General features: G+C 33.8%; 1 protein-coding gene and 1 pseudogene across 1 annotated transcript; one reads left to right on the top strand and one right to left on the bottom strand.

The window, feature by feature from the left end:
* The first annotated feature begins 1,504 nt into the window (after positions 1-1,504).
* Positions 1,505-4,838, top strand: LOC143569912 (uncharacterized). Its single transcript, XM_077055708.1, has 4 exons — positions 1,505-1,572; positions 3,936-4,137; positions 4,223-4,349; positions 4,425-4,838. Exons 1-4 carry the CDS (start codon positions 1,557-1,559, stop codon positions 4,836-4,838), a joined length of 759 nt encoding a protein of 252 aa, XP_076911823.1. The 5' UTR covers positions 1,505-1,556.
* A 1,555-nt stretch (positions 4,839-6,393) lies between these two features.
* On the bottom strand, positions 6,394-10,312 carry LOC143569911 (putative disease resistance RPP13-like protein 1; annotated as a pseudogene).
* Between the last annotated feature and the right edge of the window lie 9,744 nt (positions 10,313-20,056).

Genomic DNA, 20,056 nt, shown 5'->3' with positions numbered 1-20,056 from the left:
AGTAAGATCCTTTAATGAACGAGCCTGATCCTAAAAGTAAGCTCCTTTAATAAACGAGCCCGAACTTCATTTATCGAGCTCGAACCGGCTCATTAGCCTAAACGAGACTGTCATTTATATATTTTCTTAAAAAAATATATATATAATAATATTTAATAATATATACTATTTTATACATAAAGTTATAATAGAAAAAATATATAAAAATAATTATAATTATATAAAACATAATTGATAAATAGTAAACGAGCGAGCTCGAGCTTTGAAAATAGAGCTCGAAACGAGCCGAGCTCGAGCTTTGTGTAAGTTAAACGATCCGAGCTCAAGCTCGCCTCGCCTCGTTTGCACCCCTAAACATAAACATTATCATTTAAAAGATTAGTGGAAAAGTTGTGACACACACTCAATATAAGAAAAAATAATAATCGTAAGTATATGAATCGGATTATGGGTTAATTAACAACTCATCATCATCATCATCATCATCGTCGTACTCGGTATATCCCACAAATAGTAATGTTATGGTAGGGTCTATTAACAACTATCAACAATTAAAAACATTTATATAAAAGTTAGCTACTCTTTCTAAATTATGGGTTAATTAAAAAGAAGAAATGGGAACTATGGATGATTAAATATCCTCAATTAATATAAAACGTCAACTATATTAATTAATTAATACTTATAAACAATTCTATTATCTTTATTATCTCAATCTCTCCTTCCCACATTCAACCAACCCTAATTACCCACCCACGTTCCAGCTCCACTTCTCCTTCACCCGTTCCCGCTAATTCATACTATGGAGCCATCCGCATTATTGGTTCACACCATCTCTACCGGTTATTATAACATAACTCTCATGGCGATTTTCCCCTTATTTGAAAACCAAGAGCAATTTGGTAAAGGTACATATGAATTGTAACTCATCATCTGCATATTTATTTATTTGGAGTCTTGTAATTAGATTTATTATCTTTCCTTTCCTTTTGTATTAGTTATTAAATTATATATATATATAGCAATTCTTGTATCAGAGAAAAAAACTTTATCATCTCAAATCAATTACAAAACCCATTATTTGCAGCAGCCCTCATGCTTTATCTTTAATTCAAACACATATACATACATACATGCATACATACATACCTATCACCTTTCAAGCAATTTGCAACTTCGTTACCAACCCAACTTTTCAATTTTGACTTTCATGAGAGTCAAATAGATGAAAATAATTTTTAACCTGAGTGAGGGCTGTTGTTTCGTTTGAAAACCGATGGAAACGTGCAATTCCAAACACTGCTACAAGTTTTTAGTTTAAAAAAAATACCTAAAGCACCCCTGGACCAAAATCTGCAATTTTAATAAAGAACTAGTTGAAAATTGTAAACTAATTGTTTGCCCGTTAAACTCAATATTCAAATCAATTCTCAAATACTCATCACATAATCATCTTCAATATCCCGATTTGATGCTTCTAATTTAACAAATAATGAATCTGCGATTTTCTGTTTAATGGCAATTATCTAAATATAGAATATTTTGTTGTAGATATCATGGCTCGCAGTTCATGTCACACCCTCAAATTTCCACTAGCGGGGTTTTACCGCGAGGCGCGTGACACACCAGGATCTTAACCATTCATCATACCAAACCAACAAACATAAAATATTTAAAACGCGGAACAACTCTCGTCAAAGCACGAGTTTCAAAAAAAAGACAAATAGTTCAAAGTCTTGCGGAAGCGTAAAGGATAAACAGTTTTAAAACAAGTAACGCGTGCCCAAACATGCACAACCTATAAATCTTAAAAAAATATGAAATGAAGTTTATGCAATTAATAAAAACTCCAAGCAGCATGCTATGTGCTCCCTAGCACTACCTAGCGACCTGGGCAAGTATCAATACTCAAGTGTCAACACAAGGTTGGTGAGTTCATAAGTTATATTAAAAATAAAACAAGTATAATATGATTAAGTAGATTTTTCGCATTTCAAATTTCTATCGGGGTAACTAGCCCATTTACAAGCTACTAGACGGTTGAACCGAAGCTGACTGTATGTATGCCTTCTTACCAGGTCTATCACTGACACTGGCGTATAATAGTTAGGTAAATAAAACACTCGTTTTACGACATCACAGCCATGCTAGCGCGACTAGCCCGAGTGGGGTTTGTCAAACCCAGTAGTACTACTCAATATAACCCTGCGATCCCATCCTATCGGTTCAAAGTAATGTAAGGACTTTCGGTGATATAAAAGCATCTAGTATAAACTTGTGATATAAATAAGAAATTACCAAAAATCTGTAGTATGCCACTGCGTTTTCCTCCAGAAAACCAGTATAAAACAAGTATGTGTTTTCTCCCCGAAAACATGTAAAAGAAAGATAGTTGGTGTTTTCTCCCCGAAAACATGTATTAAAGTGGTTTGGTTTTCTTCCCGAAAACATGTATGAAAAGTATGAACTCATTTTAAGTATGCAGAAGAGATTGCGAACAAGCTTAACGAAAGAAAGTGTGCCCGCCTAACCAATACCTAGTACAAGCGTTAAGCTATGAGGACATGTTTTACAATACGACACCCTAAGACTCGCGTAACGACCCACACACACAAACATGGACCTGACCCGACGACTCATTGGTGATTGACATTAATTTCGACTGTTTCCAATTATACTAACATGCATCCTATCTCACAACATCATCCGAACATAAAGCAGTTACCAATTAACTCAAATCTGTTCAAAAATCTCACGAGACAGATTCTCGCATGCTGAAACTAATTTATTTAACTAGACATCCCTTTGAAATAAATTCCATAAAAATTACCACATAAGCACGTATAAATTTGGTTTCACAATATATTTTTACTTTGTGTAAAACATTCGCAACAATCAGATCATCACAGAAGGTACAGATTTTAACTCAGTCTGCGCAACAAAAAGTATAAGTTTGGCTAGACCTCCAAACCAAACTAAATCAAGCAAGGCCAATTGGGTTAACTTCCTGACTCAAAGTAGAAACTTTCAGAAGTGGAATTAACCCATTTGGCTTTGTCACCATTAAGTTATAACATCGGGACTGTAGGGCAGAATCCCACCTTACCAGTCAGATTCGACATATGGTTTTGTAAAATCATAAAAACTATCAAGAACTCGTCCAAAAATTACAAACTATAACTTTTTGAAAATTAGACTCCAAGTAGAACGTCATGAAATCAAGAATCGATCAAAACTAAGCATTCTTCATCAAGTTACATGCAAAACCATAAGCGAGTGAAATTTCGTCCAGAATCTGATCTAACATAAACCCTAAATAAATCATGTTTCCATCAACCCTAACATTCTAAATCATCAATCCACGATCATATATGTCATATAGCAGGTACATCAAAGATATTTTTCATACCATGCTTCATTTAACATCACAAGAACACGCAATGAATCAAGAAAACAACAATTAAGAGGTGGTTACTTACAACTAGTGATAACTTCTATGAAAAACACGAACCCTAGCACCTCCTATGCACCCAAAGCTTCCCAAACGACCCAAGAGCTGTAGGGTTTCACCCAAAAACGGTTGAACTTGTTTATAAGTGATCAAGGGTTTTTAGGAAATTTTCTTTTTAAATAACGTGTATGGGATAAGAATATGATATGCACATGTTGTTTTTGTTATTATTATTATTATTACTATTATTATTATTATTAAAATAAACAAGTATACACATGTAAAGCAATTTATTAAGTAACACACATATATAATCGTTTATAATGTAACCGCTATCGGGTTCGACATTTATCACCAATTCGTACGGATGGACTCGTGTGTGTGTGACTCGTTACCGACTCGTGAAATGTTATGCATGAACGTCTAGGATTATGGAGCATGTGTTAACGAAATTAACCTGAAAATGCGAGGTGTCACAGTTCAGCAGGAGGTGGTAGGGGTAGGGGTCGAGTTAACGGTCAAGATAGTGGTACTGGTGAACGATTAGCTTTGGATGCGAATGAGACACATACTCAACATGAGAGTAATGATGATGACGAGTCAGCTGTTGGCCGGCGGGGACCAGTTGCCCCTACGCCACTGCCTGAACCAAGAAATCGGGAGTGGATTTGGATTATTTATGGACAGTAAGTACATAATATTAATATTTTATTTATAAATATTATGTAATTCAAGTAATGTGGACTTTGCTTCATTGTTTTCATTTTATAGATTCAGCAATCAAAGTAGCGCTACCCGGATTATAGGAGAAATTTTGGAGGCCATGTATTCCGAGCCTTGGCTGAGTTGGAAAGATGTCTCTACAGAGGATCGAAACAGGATGTTTGAGCGTTTCAAGGTTTGTATTTACAAATATTCGTAAATAACATTGTCTATACCTCAATAAACGACTACTAAAGATTGATTTTTGTAGGGATACTATCAATGGGAAAATGAGTGGGATGACCAAGTTTACTCTTGTTGGGTGAAGTTTATGAAAAGAAAATTTAAGGATTTGTTGAGTAGGCTTCGGGAGGGTGCTAAGGTTGCTGCAAGTATGGCAGGTGTAGAATTTGTAGATGATTTCAGAGTTCTTATTCCACATAAGTCACAATGGATGGGGGCTAAGATTTGGGAAGATCTAATTGACAAATGGAATACCGACGAGTGGAAGAAAAAGTCTTCTCAGAAGATCAAAACTAGAGAGAAATCAACAGGAGGCATAAAATCACCAAATCACCCATACCTTTGTAACACAGTAGTAAGTTTTCCCATCTTCCCATATCCTATGAACGATGACATATTCTATATTGATGCAGAAAAATGGGAATTGCATGAATACTCATAAAAGTTAGTTTTTAGAATATGAAGTAATTATCAACATACCGCTTAACTATTTAGATGTAAATGTGAAATAAAGTTAAACAAATCTCAAATGAAAGAAAATTCACATTTAGTGTATAATGTTAGCCCTTCCAAAAGCAGGGGTAGTAATCTTTTCTCTTTGTAGAAATGCCTTCTTTTACTATTAGAGTTGGGATTAAGAAATTAGTAGTAGCAATGTACAGCAGCAGCATTTAGCAAAATATAACAAAACTGTCAATTAAACAAACTCATAATCAATATAATAACCAATAACTGAAATCAATCAATTAACCGTCAATCAAACAAACTCATAATAATCAATCAATTTATGATGCTATCTAGTCGCGTGTGTGTGCAGCAGCCACCCGGTCAACTCAATGGTACGCCACATCGTATCACTTCTCCCCATATTTAGTGCACTTAGTCGAGCTTCCAGAACAAACCAAAAAAAACAACCCATCCAAGAACCAAGAATAATGGTGAGATGATGCTTGCTAATCAACTCCTGATAAAAATGCATTATGAAATCATAAAAGAAAATGGTAAATGAACGACTTCTGTTAGAAGATACCTTATCGAACCAAGAAAAAATCGTAGATGTTGATTGTTAATCTATTAAATGCGATTCAAGTGGTGGGCACGAAGACTGATAATCTGAGGCTGCCGATTGTAGTCAATAGAAACTCAGAATAACAAATAAATAAGAGAGAAGTTGTGGAAACTGCCATGTAACTGCATAGACGATTGAGGAGAAGAGCAATGCTTGAATCACGGGGAGAGTGGGGATGGTTGGAGAATAAACTGCCTGTAACTGCATCAAAATCAAATACACTTGAGAAAAAAAAAACGGTTTTTCTAGTCCTTATCAAACGGCCAATATTCAATCTTGGATCTTATCGGACGGCCATAATTGAATCCCACTCTTCTGTAACCTATTATTATAATTAACAAAAACGACTTTTCACAGCAGATTAAAAGGACTGAATTTAGACGCGCATCAACCAAGTCTGCAACCTTATCCCTTCATATAAATAGAACTCAGTATTAATTTCTCAAACTCATTAACCGGTTCTATTGAGCCAGCTGGTCCGGACCATTCACATTGATACACACATTTATTAGTCGGACCATTCCCATTGATACACACATTTATTAGTGAAATATCAAATATCTCTCTTTCTCCCTACATCTCTTTCTCATGTTCACAGCACGTTAATATATTTTGTAAATTAAACAAATTGTCAAATTGTTTTTGCAACGTATTGTATTCAAAATTCAAATAGTTTCCTAAATATTTTTAAATCAAGTTTATACTTGACTACACCAAATAACATATTGCATTTCAGTTGAAAACATTAACTGCACTGAATTTATTTATATACGTTTTATGAACATAGCATTTTATATACAAATATAATTAACAACAGCTGCGCGAGCTTTAGAACTGGTGCGGACAATTGAGTTGGGAAGTCAGGGACTGTTTCACTGTGGGATTAGGCGGCTATATTCAATAACTGCTGTGCGTGCGGTGTTGTTCATTAGAACAAACTAAAGTCTGGCATTTTGGAGATTAAGGGCCAGTACTTGCCATTTCCTATTGCACACCTTTTTCTCAATTCTTTAGAAGGTTTAAACAGTACCAACCTTGGAAGCGAAGGGAGTAGTGTGTCCGGCAGATCTCTAAGCTTCGGACATGACCAAAGCATAAGAAGTTTAAGGCAGGTGAGGTGTTGCAGGCCCTCTGAAACTGATTCCAACTCCATAAATTCAAAGATACGTAGCGTAGTTAGAGATGATGGAAGAAGAAAAGAGGACGAACCACTCGTATCTTCTTCCGCTGTTGCAAATGAAACCACCCTTGAGTTTTCACCACCATACAAATCTAGTTCTACAAGTGAGGTTGGGAGATTTTGTTGCCCCCACTCTGAAATGGGTTTATTTAACTCTCCTATACTTAATTCACTTAAATTAGGAGGCCACAATCCGCATTGAAATGAGTAATCCAAATTTGGACAGTTAGATAGCACCAATTCTTCCAGAGATCTCATACTTTGCAAATGCTCATGTGGAAATGACTTCAGATTCTTGCAGTAAGTGATAGAAAAGCGTCACAAGCAAAAAAATGGAAGAAAACCATAACCGTTGTCTGGAATGAATTCTATGTCATCACAATGCCCTATTTGTAAATTGGTGAGATGGACCAAACATCCTTTAGGAAAGGACCTCAGATTCGGCACAGTCCAAATGCAAAGAAATTCAAGTGATGACAAGAAGTTGTTGAGAAGCCAACTTACCTCCACATTATCACAAACACTAATGTTAAGATACTTCAAAGTGGATGGGAGGTCGTCTACTGTTGGGAACGTCAAGGATGTAACTGAACGGCAATCACTTATAGCCAACGTTTTAATGCTATTTGGACAATTGTAAATCTCTAGTCGCCGACAATCTTCGATTGTAACTTCTGTAATAGATTTCATGTTAATATTTCGAATCCACCTCTTCCTCTCCCAGTGATACCAAGTTTTCACACTTTCTTACTTCCAACTTCTGTAAACTCACAAGAAACTCACACGCTACTGCCTCTGATTCCCACAAGTATGCGAGTTCATAACATCCTGAAATGTCTAACTGTTCAACTGTCAAAAGATGCTCTAATATTTCACCATCTAGCTGAGTAAGCCCTTTTATGTCACACATTGTTAAACTAGAAAGGGACGTAGACACGCCGACCATGCTTCTTAACCCTGCTAAAGAACATCCTTCTACATGTAAAACTCGAAATGACGGTATTAAATCAATTTCCACTACATCTAGCTTCGGACAATTAACTATAGACATCTTTCGAAGACAAGGAAACACTCCGTCTTTGACTCCACCACTAGTTGACCACTCCTTCCACCCATTTATATTTCTAAATGTCAAAACTTCAAGTGACGGAAATGCATTACCACTGCAAGAGTTGGTAGATACAAGTAACTCAAAACCGACTCTCTTTAGCATGTGTATACCTTCAACAAATAACGTATGAAGCGAGGGTAGATATCCAAGTGTTGGTAAACATATACAACTTCTACATCCAGTTAATGTAAGTTTAGTTAAGCAATCAAATGAGGGATCCCCAATCCAACTAGGAAACTTTTTTCCATTGTAGTACAAAATCACGAGGCTACTTAACTTCTCATAAGGCCTCAATCCTTCAAGTACTTCATATTCAGTTGATTCATTCCGAGAACCATCAAACACATCACTCCATTCCAATATACCCTTCTTTTGCTGTAAGTTCACCTCTTTTGCGTGTAGTGCGTTTTTCACTTCGTGCAACCCCTCAATGGAAAGTTGACCACGAAGATGCACAAAGCCCTTGAGAGAGGACACTCCAAATCCACCAGATCCTCCAATAAAGACCCTGGGTAAAGTTTGTAGACTTGTCAACCCACCAAATCCTAACGGAATTTTTTTGAGTTGTGGAGTATCGCTAATGTCTAGGTGTCGTAGGTTTATCAGCTTTACAATACTATATTTGGCAAGGCAGATAACTCATGACAACCAGACAACAACAAGCTTTGTAGATTATGAAGGTTACCAACTTGCTCAGGTAAACACGTGATCCTAGTGTTGGAGGCATTGAGGTACCGCAAATGTTTGAGACCACAAATGGAATGTGGTACCTAGGGATTGATAAACTAGCTAGGCTTAGCACCCTTAGGAACTGCAATTGCGGAAGCTATTGAAAACATAAGTTAAATAATGAGAGCCTGTTTCCCCGAACACCTTCTTTTGAACTGGAATGGGTAAGAAAGTTCTCAGGTGTCTAATTCTTTGTAGTGCGTTGAATTTTTCATATTTTTCATATTCTTCACAAATAAATGATATGTGGCGGAATTTCTCCAAAGCTTCAAACCTATCAGACACAACTATCTTATCATCCACCCTAAGAAAGAACTCTCCTGCAACACTCAGCGCCAAGTAATTTATCAGGTCATGCATTGTATATCGGTGTTTAACGTTGGCTGAATGCTGAAAGAAGGACCTCGACACCAGCTCGTCATAACTCTCATGACCAAAACTCTCCATTGACTTATTTTCATGCGACTTGGACAAAAAACCTTCAGCCATCCACAGGAGGACTATTTGTTCCTTGTCAAACATGTAATCCTGGGGAATAAGCAACAATATGCAAACATGTGTTTCAAATGCGGCGAGAGAGATTATGGTAACTTAGCTTTAGAGCAGGAAGAATCTCACTTCCATTATCCAAATTTCATATCTCACTATTCAGGAGCTTCTCCCATTCTTCCTCATTGGATTTTTCTCTGAATACCCTCCTAAGTGTTCTCAAAGCCAAAGGCAATTTACCACATTTCTTGATGATATCTTCACCATGCAGTTTAAGTGTTTGATTCACATCGAAGTTTTGCTTACAAGATGCATGTTGTGCGAATAAAGATAGTGCTTCTTCATCTGACAAAAGCTCCAGATGGTACATTTGAACGGAGTCCATCACCGATGCAACCATGGTCTTTCGTGTTGTGACAAGAACTTTACTTCCTGGAGCCCCCACAGTAAAAGGGCGTTGGAGGAGTTCCCATTGTGTATAAGTTTCGTTCCAGACATCGTCTAGAACAAGTAGGAACCTTTTCTTTAAAAGTTTTTCCATAAGGACCACCTGAAGCTGATTTAGAGTTTCAAATTTTTTGTCTTCCCACCAACATCTTTAAAAATAGCTTTACTAATTGTAAATACATCATACTCATCAGAAACACAAACCCATGCCATGAGTTCAAAATGATTCTGCACTTTATTATCATTGTACAAAAGTTGGGCAAGAGTGGTTTTGCCAATCCCACCTAGACCAACTATGGAGACGACTTCGACGTTTTGAGTCTGACTACTTGAAGTTTCACTGCCCAACAACTTCCCTAACAATGCCTTTTTATCACCTTCCCTACCTATAATTTTTGATTCATCAACCAATGAAGTTTCCTCCAACTGTTTACTTGGTCTATCTAACCTTACAACATTATCATTCATACCCAAAAGATTTTTCTGCTCAACTAGATCGCGCAGTTTGGTTGTAATCCCATCGAGTTTAGAACTCATCTTATGACCATACTTAAGAGCATGAAATTTGGTTGGAATGAACTTTAATACCTTACTGGTGGTGGCTTGATTCAAGTTTCTCCGAATAGCTTCGGTGGCCAGATCATCGAGCACATCATCTATTTCATAAGCCAAATGTTGAAGTTTGTTTAGCCACAACTGAACAGATGTGTCTCGTATATGTTTCTGACCTGCGTTGACCAGCACAGCTTGGATCTGGAACAAGGTGTCTTTCCATTTTTTGAGCTCGGAATAGATTCCTACGGACTGGGCCAACTTGATCAAGTCAGCAGAGGCCAGCTTCTCAAACAAAACAGTGATGAATGCTCCGATAAAGAGTTCAGCAATAGCCATTATTGGAAATGAATAGATTATTAATTTGTTTATGAGAAGTTTTGATTCAGAGAATGACTGAGATGAAAATATGTAGATGAGACTGAATGATTTTTTGTACATATGAGTAAACTTCCAGCCTCATCATACTAGTCAACAAGTCTTCGTTTGCTAATATAAAAAACTACGTACTAGTTGGAAGTGGTGTGCTAACTTTTTCTTAAAAACCGATATTTTACTTGTACCAGATTGGGCTAAGTTGAACCGATACAAGAAGGCATCTAAGTGTATGATGTTGAGATTTCCGAGTTGGTCTAAGGCGCCGGATTATGGTTCTGGTCCGATAGGGCGTGGGTTCATACAAATCCCACTCTCAACATTCATTTTTTCATTTTTTTTCCTAGTAAAAAAACAAGTTTTCTCATGGGCTCAAATAATATTTTTGGAGCAAGCCCATCACTAAAATCAATAACAAGATACATTATACATCATCAAAAGGACCTCAATCAAGCCCATTAAGTCTGCTCTAAATGTATTAGGCCCAATATTTTTCATAACTGAAGATATTATTAACGCATATGTTTGTATCCAAATTTGTGAACTAAGAGTGGCCCATCTAACTGTTTTCTTGTACCGTATAGAGTCGACTCTGCGTAGACGCATAACTCCACTTTGAAATTTTACTCGATGTTGTTGAAACCAAGGGGGGATTTATGGACTACCCCTTCGTTACCTTGCACAAGATGATCCACTTTATTTATGTTGTAAATATGTTCTTGAAATAACATGGGTCGAATTTGCTACATTTAGTTTGTGGTATGTTTATGTAGAATAAATACTCTATAGAATAGTAACTAGGTTTTGAACTTGTTCCAATCAGGTTATAATAATATATAGGGATTGAAAAAAAAATCTGAAAAATCTGAAAAATTGCAAAAAAAAAATAAAAAAAAAAATAAAAAGTTATAAGAAATCACCCTTTTTGATGTTGCGGTTTTTTATAAGAAACCACCATTTTTTAAAAAAAATATTAAAAAGATAGTTAGGTAATATTGAAATACTTAATAATTAATTGCTTCCAGACAAAAATAAATAAAAATAGGAACATATTAATTATATTGTAATTTTTCACAATTTTTCATTTTATTATTATTATTTTTTTTTTGCAATTTTCCATATATATTTTTTTTTTGCAATTTTTCGCAATTTAAGATTATTTTTCTCAATTTTTACTAATATAAAAAAAATATGTTGTAATGTCAAACTATTTAAAAATAAAAAAAAAACACATAACCTGTTATTCAAGTAAAATATCTAGAACTAAAACACAAATAAAACTTTAGTGATCTGACTGGAACAAAATATTTTATGAGTGATCTGATTAAAACAGTTTCAAAAAATTTTATTATTATATAGTAATCTCTAATATAAAATATGAAATAAAACTTAAAAACAAACTTGACAATGAAATTTGTGACATGACAACGAAAAGAAATGGGCGGGGGAATTAAATGACGACCGACAAATATCATAAATTCTAAAATTCATTTGGGTACTTTTAAGTCACAATATCTAGTCAAATCCCTAGTTATGAAAATTCGTGGTTTTTAATATTTTAAGCTTATCAAATAATGAAATTGGTTTAAAAAAATGCCATACTACAATTTAATTTTTATTGTAATACTTTATTGGTGCTTTAGTTGAACTGGTCGGCTTTTCTTCATTTTTTTTTCCTGTTATATGATCATGACAAATTGGTAAAAAAAACTATTCACAATTTGTTTCGTTTCTCATATATAAATGACAAGAGAAATAATAAACAATTAAGGTTGGTTACTTAGTTAAAACTTTAATTACCGTTATCATGTAATACACATTAATGGATCGGTTTGTGCATTGTTACCTTAGGAATAAAAGATCCATATTGTATATGGCTAGCTCATTAAAAGTCTGAAATGACCTAGCAACCTTTGTTGAGCAATTATTTCCGACAATGACTCGAAACATCGAAGGCCATTAGCCATTAATTTAATCATGCACGTGGATAATTAGTAACTAGTAAGTACCAAAGGGGGGCCAAAGTGTTTGCTTAAAATGGGAAGGGATCTTAAATGTTTTCACAATAATTGAGAAGAGTGTGAATCTCGAGACATATACACCTGTATGGCTACATGGGGAAAGTGAATATCGGGTTATTAGACATCAAAACTTAGATGCAAAAGCAAAATCAATCAAAGCTATTTGCATTTTACTAACTAGAAATATTATTCGTTTTCCGTCGGTCAAACAATAAGTAATAGTAGATACTTCATTTAGAAATTAATATAAACTTTTAATTGATTTTCTAATTCTCATTGGATTTCGAACTCTCAAACCACAATTTTCAGTATGGAGAATGTCGTTTTATGTGCTCAATACTTGTTCATAAAAAAGAAGTGAAAAATGATTATTATCGAGACATTATCAAAGGATTATCTTTTTGGAAATTAAAGAGGATCCAAGGGAGGGCCTATGAACCTTTGGACGGATTTGCATGATGGGAGGTCAACACTATAGCCAGTTGATATTCTTGCATTCAGGTGAGGTTGGAAGGGAAAACACGCTTGTGTGAACCTTACAGAGTGTCTTCTTTTATTGGGCTCAGGGTCTGTTGGTGGTCTCATAGTGATTCTATTAAGATGCTACTTCTAAATCGATCATAGGTGGAGTGTGCTTGGTCTACTAAAAAGACACATCTTAATGATTCATGGAGCCTCTTAATGGTTAAGTTCGAACGATTTAGAGGCTATCTTTTAATGAATCAGGCCTCTAATGATTCATAACTCGATTGCAAATAGTCCTAAGAGGTAGTCTCTCAGATTGCCAAATAGTCATAAGAGGTAGTCTCTGATATAGCATGACTTATTGACTTTGAAACATACCCTTTAAAAGGTTCCATTAACCATCAAGATAAAGAGGTAGTCTCTCGCTTAAACGACGACCAAAACTCGAGAAAGATCGCGAAGTGCGCTCAACCGCTCGGTTAAATATTGTTTTGCCGACAATGCTTCGTACGTATGATCTTAACAAATTTCGACGCCGTTTTAGTATTAGTCATTCTCTTTTCTTACGAATTCTTAACAATCTAAAACTAAGTTAAATAGTATTTTAAATGTTATCTTAAAATTTAGGTTAATTGTTTTCTTATATTAATTGGTTTTAAGTTTAATTTAATTTTTATAATATATGCATTCCTTTTTTTATATATATAATGTATTATGTTAATTTAAATAAAATAACTAGTAAGAAAATAATGATTGTAACATGATATTTTAGTTAACTAACCCCTCCATTATACATTTTTTTATTGGTTAGTTAATATCGCACTGCTTACATGGTAGTGAGGTGACATCCTTTTGTCTTAACTTCGTAACACATGGTCTTAGTTAGTTAAAGCTATCTTTGGTGCACTGTGTTTTACCTTACGAATAAAAGATCTAGATTGTATATGGCTATCTCATTAAAAGTTTTGAAATGACTCAGCAACCTTTCTGAACCGTTGAGCAATCTTTCCGACAAGGACTCGGAAACATCGAAGGCCATAGCCATTAATTAAAGGAAGCACGTGCATAATTAGTAACTACCGGGGGTGGGGGGCGGTTTGGGGTTAGTATTAGGGGTGTTCATCGGATCGGATAACGGATTATTCGGGTTATTCGGTTCGGGTTATTCGGATTTGAGAATTTTTGGACCCTATCCGAAATCCGATCCGATCCGAATTAGGAGTATTCCTATCCGATCCGAATCTATCCGAATTCAATTCGGATCGGATTCGGATAATATCCAAAAAATCCGAAATTATCCGAATAATCCGAAATAAGCCAAAAAATTTTCCTATTTTTTTGTTCATAACATTTAATAGTTTAGAATCACAATAAAAATACAAATTGGAAAATACGAATTACTCTTAACACAAATTTAAAGTTTAAACTTCAAATAATGGTCTAACTAATATACCAAATCGGAAAGTATCACTAAAAACATGTTTTTTATTCGGATTAAACGGATATCCGAATAACCCGAACAATCCGAATTTTTTAAAATTCCATATCCGAATCCGATCCGAACCCGAATTAGTTATTCGGATATTCGGATTGATCCAATCCGAATAAGAATTCGGATCGGTTTATTTGGGTTTCGGTTTCGGTTCGGATTTCGGTTTTATTCGGATTTCTTGAACACCCCTAGTTAATATTAAGTGTTTGCTTTAAAATGGGAAGGGATCTTGAATGTTTTCACAATAATTGACAAGTGTATGTACTATTGTAGATAATTGTTAATATGTATCACACGGTAAGAGTGTGATACTCTGAAATAGAGACACTACGGGGAAAGTGAATATAGGGTTATTAGACATCTAAGCTTATATGCAAAAGCAAAATCAATCAAAGCTATTCGCATTTTACTTACCAGAAATTTTATCCGTTTCCCAATAATCAAACAATAAGTAATTGTAGATACTTCATTTAGAAATTAATATAAACTTTTAATTGATTTTCTAATTCTCATTGGATTTCGAAGTCTCAAACCACAATTTTCAGTATGGAGAATGTCGTTTTATGTTCTCAATTCTTGTTCATAAAAAAGAAGTGAAAAATGATTATGATCGAGATATTATCAAAGGATTATCTTTTTGGAAATTAAAGAGGATCCAAGGGAGCGCCTATGAACCTTTTGACGGATTTGTGTGAAGGGAGGTCAACACTATAGCCCGTTGATATTCTTGTGCAGGGGAAACACTCTTGTGTGAACCTTGCAGAGTGTCCGTTTTTGTTGGGCTCAGGGTCTATTGGTGTCCTCATAATGATTCTATTAAGATGCTACTTCTAAATAAATTATAGGTAGAGTGTGCTTAATTCATTAAAAAGACACCTCATAATAATTCATGGAGCATGTTAATGATTAAGTTTCAAAGACATACTAAACGATTCAGATGCTACCTTTTAATCAATCAGGCCTCTTAATGATTCATAACTCGATTGCCAAATAGTCCTAAGAGGTAGTCTCTCGATTGCCGAATAGTCCTAAGAGGTAGTCTATGATTCAGCATGACTTATTGACTTTGAAACTTACCCTTTAAAATGCTCCATTAACCATCAAGATAAAGAGGTAGTCTCTCGCTTAAACGACTACCAAAACTCAAGAAAGATCGTGAAGCGCTCACAACCGCTTTGTTAAAGATTGTTTTGCCGACAACGCTTCGTATGTATGAGCTTAACAAATTTCGACGTTTTTTTCGTATGAGTCATCCTCTTTTCTTACGAATTCTTAACGATCTAAAACAAAAGACGATGCATATGACGATGACTAAGTTAAATAGTATTTTAAATGTTATCTTAAAATTTATGTTAATTGTTTTCTTATATTAATTGGTTTTAAGTTCAATTTAATTGTTTTAATATATGCATTCCTTTTTCTATTTATATAATGTATTGTTAATTTAAATAAATAACTACAGTAAGAAAATAATGATTATAAAATGATATTTTAGTTAACTAACCCCTCATTACACTTGTTTTTTTGTTGGTTAGTTAATGTCACACTGCCTACGTGATAGTGAGGTGACATCCTTTTTGTCTTAACTTCGTAACACATAGTCTTAGTTAGTTAAAACTATCTTTGGTGCATTTTGTTTTACCTTACAAATAAAAGATCTAGATTGTATATGGCTAGCTCATTAAAAGTATTGAAATGACCCAACAACCTTTCTGAACCGTTGAGCGATCATTTCCGACAAGGACTCGCAAACCATCGAAGGCCGTAGCCATTAATTTAATTAAGCACGTGCATAATTAGTAACAACCAGGGGGATTAAGTGTTTGCTTTAAATTGGGAAGGGATCTTGAATGCTTTCACAATAGTTGACAAGAGTGTATGTACTATTGTAGATAATTGTTAATATGTACCACAGGGTAAGAGTGTGATACTCTGAGATAGACACACCTATATGGCTATACGGGGAAAGTGAATATCGGGTTATTAGACATCCTAGCTTAGATGCAAAAGTAAAATCAATCAAAACTATTTGCATTTTACTAACCAGAAATTTGATTCGTTTTCCAACTATCAAATAGTAAGTAATTGATTTTCTAGTTCTCAAGCAAATCTTATTCATAGAAAAGAAAATTGATTCTGATTGAGATATTATCAAAGGATTAATTTTTGGGAAATTAAAGAGGATCCAAGGGAGGGCCATGAACTTTCTAATGGATTTTCGTGAAGGAACGACAATTCTATAGCCAGTTGATGTGGGTGGACAGGGGAAACTAGTTTGCGTGAATCTTACAAAGTGTCCTCTTTTGTTGGGCCCAGGGTCTGTTTAGCGGCCTCATAATGATTCTATTAAGAATCTACTTCTGAATCGGTCCAAGGTAGAGTGTGTTTGATTCATTAAAAAGACACCTAATGGAGCCTCTCAATGGTTAATTTCCAGAGAGATATACTGAACGATTCACATGCTACCTTTTAATCAATCAAGCCTCTTAATGATTCATAACTCGATTGCCATATAGTCCTAAGAGGTAGAACTCGATTGCCATATAGTCCTAAGAGGTAGTCTCTCGATTGCCAAATAGTCCTAAGAGATAGTCTAGTGAATCATTTAGCATGACTTATTTATTGACTTTGAAACTTACCCATTAAAAGGCTCAATTAACCATTAATATGCGTCTTTTAAACGAACCAACTACACTTGACCTCTTACCAGTTTAGAGGTATAACTTTATAACTGAATCATTAAAAAGCAACAAAAAAAAGTTTCTTTGTCTAAAGAACTAAAAAAATGTGAGAATTCAATTTTTTCCACGAGTAAAAGTAAATGGGATGATGTTAAAAGATAAATTAGTATTACTTTTGATGGTGTTGATTTAATGGTTTTATCAAATTTCTTCTGCAATTAATTGGTTATTTCAAGTTCAACTAATAATTACATGGACTAAAAAAAATTTAAAGAGAGCCTTATAAGATGTCACGTGGGTTTTAAAAAGAAATCATTGTGATGGGCTCTCACTTTGTAATTGAATTTTGAGTGTAAAAGAAAACAAAGTTGGTGGATTGAAATGGCACAATTGAGCTGGGAAATAAGATCAAAATACTTGAGAAGAAGTTTTCTTGGGAGACTTCTGGTCATCACGAAAGAAAAAGGAGAGAAGAAGCAGGCACGTTTTTTTAATTATTTAGAGAGCGTTTGTGATTAACATCTATTCATCGGAACAAAGTTTATTGGTTTGATTTTCTATCTTCTTTTTTTTTTTTAATTATGAATTCTAGTTTTGAACTTATTAACTTTGTTTTGTTCATGGTTATGAGCAGCTAAATATTTAAACTACTTAGATAAGGATGGATATTGGTTTCATTTGACTTATTTTCGGCTTTTAATGAATTGTATATATTGAAAAGCCTAATCTTTATGGGTCAGACTAAACGTACCACATCCCTTGCTAACCATACACCCTCTGAATTTTTATTTCCCCTTAACATTTTTAATTGACATGTTAGTCCCTCTTATTTTATTTTATAATTCTCTTAAAATATCAAATAAAAACTATTAGGTTTTTATTTTTGTTTTATAGTTTTTTATATATTTTGTTACTGATTTTTATTATTTTATTTATTTAAGATCTTATTAAAAGTTTGTTTATTTTTTTACATATATTAAAAAGTTTTGTAAGTTTTCTCTAGCTAGTTTTTTATTTTTTTAATAAAATGTATTAAAAACAATTTGATTTTTTTTTTGTTAGGTTTGGAAACATGAGATTAATTTGTTTATCAAGTTGTATGTTATTTAACCCTTTTATTTATACAAAATAATATGATTTTTTTTATAAAAGAATGTACACTATAAAAGAATGTAAACTGTCTCTTAAATTAAAAAAAAACGCTCTCCAAAAATATTAGAATAGGTACAGAAAAAAAACATTTTTTAAAACAAGAAAAACAACGTTTTTTTAGATAAGGAAAAAAAACGTTTTTCTAAGTAAGAAAAAATATGTTCTTTTTTAAGGATTTAAATATACATAAAAATATAAATAGAAAAAAAAATTGTTTAAATAAAAATAGAAAAAAATGCTTTTATAAATATAATAATGATAATAAAAGATAATAAAATGACAAAAGAAACAACAAAAATGAATAAACCGTATTAATGTAAAATTTGAGAAAGGAAATATGTTTAGTAAAAATGGATGAGATGATGGTATGTTTAGCATCACCCAATCTTTATTAGTTTATTCCATGTCTACATGCTTATTTAGTCATGCGGTGGTTGACTTGAATCATGTAGAGTCATTATTGTTCTATTGTTAGCCTATTATTTTATCAGTATTTGTACATTCCTATTGGAATGTAGTATTTAGGGTTTATGTCGAGCTCGGGGACATGGGCTTAGTTAGGTTTCTAGGGTTTCTTATGATATCTATATATTGTAACATGACCATTCAATAATATTAATCCAGTATTTTACCATTGTCTTTGAGTTCCTTGAGACTGACCGGAGATAGGAAGTCTAGTTATTTTGTTTCATCACTAGGTTAAACGTTTGTTTGTTGCATGCCACGAGCGGTGTCTTTCCCGGTTGTATATTTCATGTGACTTAGAGTTATCCATTTTCTCCCTAAAGTTGCTAGTACCAAACCTTAAAGAATATCTGTGATGTTGATCGAGACTAACCAAATATTCGTCTTTCGGATACCTTAGTGAACCTCACCTCAATGTGCTTATTACGACCATTAGGTGTGTTTAGGAGAAATTGGTGAGACTAACCAGAAATCTGCTCATCCTAGAATTCCTGAGTGTGTCTATTCTTAGATTGTCGATGCCGTACGAGTCGTTAGATCCCAAGAATAGTCATCAGTCACTAGGATTCCAAGTCAAGGTAGTTGTTTTCTCATATTTGATAGTTTCGTATCTTAGTCTGAGTTTCCATTTAGTATGTATAGATTATATGCTATTTATTTATTTATTTATTTATAGTTATTATTTATTTAAATTCAAATCAAAATTTATTATTAGCCGGGACCTAGTAGAGGTTTATTATCGAGTGCCGTCAAACGTGTTTGTGGTTCGATATCCAAAGTTGCTTTACTGTGCTATTACACGATCGGTACACTTGACGTAGTATGAAATGTGGTTTACGATTTCCATTTTAAAAGTTAATGTTGTGATTCGTTTTTAATAATTGATTATATATATATAAGGGTTAAAATAAAGAGACATAATATACATATAGAAGAGGGTTCAAATAAAAAACAATTGTTTTGTGATAAGTGTGAGAATGATTTATAATAAAGCAAACCACCTAAATAGGAAATATAGCATGTAAATATGAAACTATAAGGTTATTAGAAACTACTAATCTCAACCACTAGATCCTAGATCCAAGGGTCTAGATCTCTTCTTATACTTCTCACAAAATTATTGTTTTTTACATTAACCTTACCCTGTATATATATACTAGTTTGATCCTCCCGTGTTACGGGAGTTTATTTAAAGTTTTGTTTTTAATTGTTTTGCTATTTTATGATGATTATTTTATTTTTTAACGTCGTTTTGTTTTAATTTAATAAATATATATTAGTTTGTTATTATATTTTTTAACGTTCGGGTTTTACCATTTGAGATATTTAGGCTATTTAGATTTTTAACGAACAAACATAAACGAACACGAGCATGTTGATTTTTTTAAATGAACAAATATGAACACAAATATTTGTCTAATGAAAAAAGAGG

The sequence above is a fragment of the Bidens hawaiensis genome, unplaced genomic scaffold (genome assembly GCF_021521415.1).
Source record: "Bidens hawaiensis isolate Kalapana, Puna unplaced genomic scaffold, B.hawaiensis_p1.1 tig00024799_1, whole genome shotgun sequence".
Classification (NCBI taxonomy): Eukaryota; Viridiplantae; Streptophyta; class Magnoliopsida; order Asterales; family Asteraceae; genus Bidens; species Bidens hawaiensis.
This window is presented reverse-complemented; position numbering and strand designations above follow the sequence as displayed.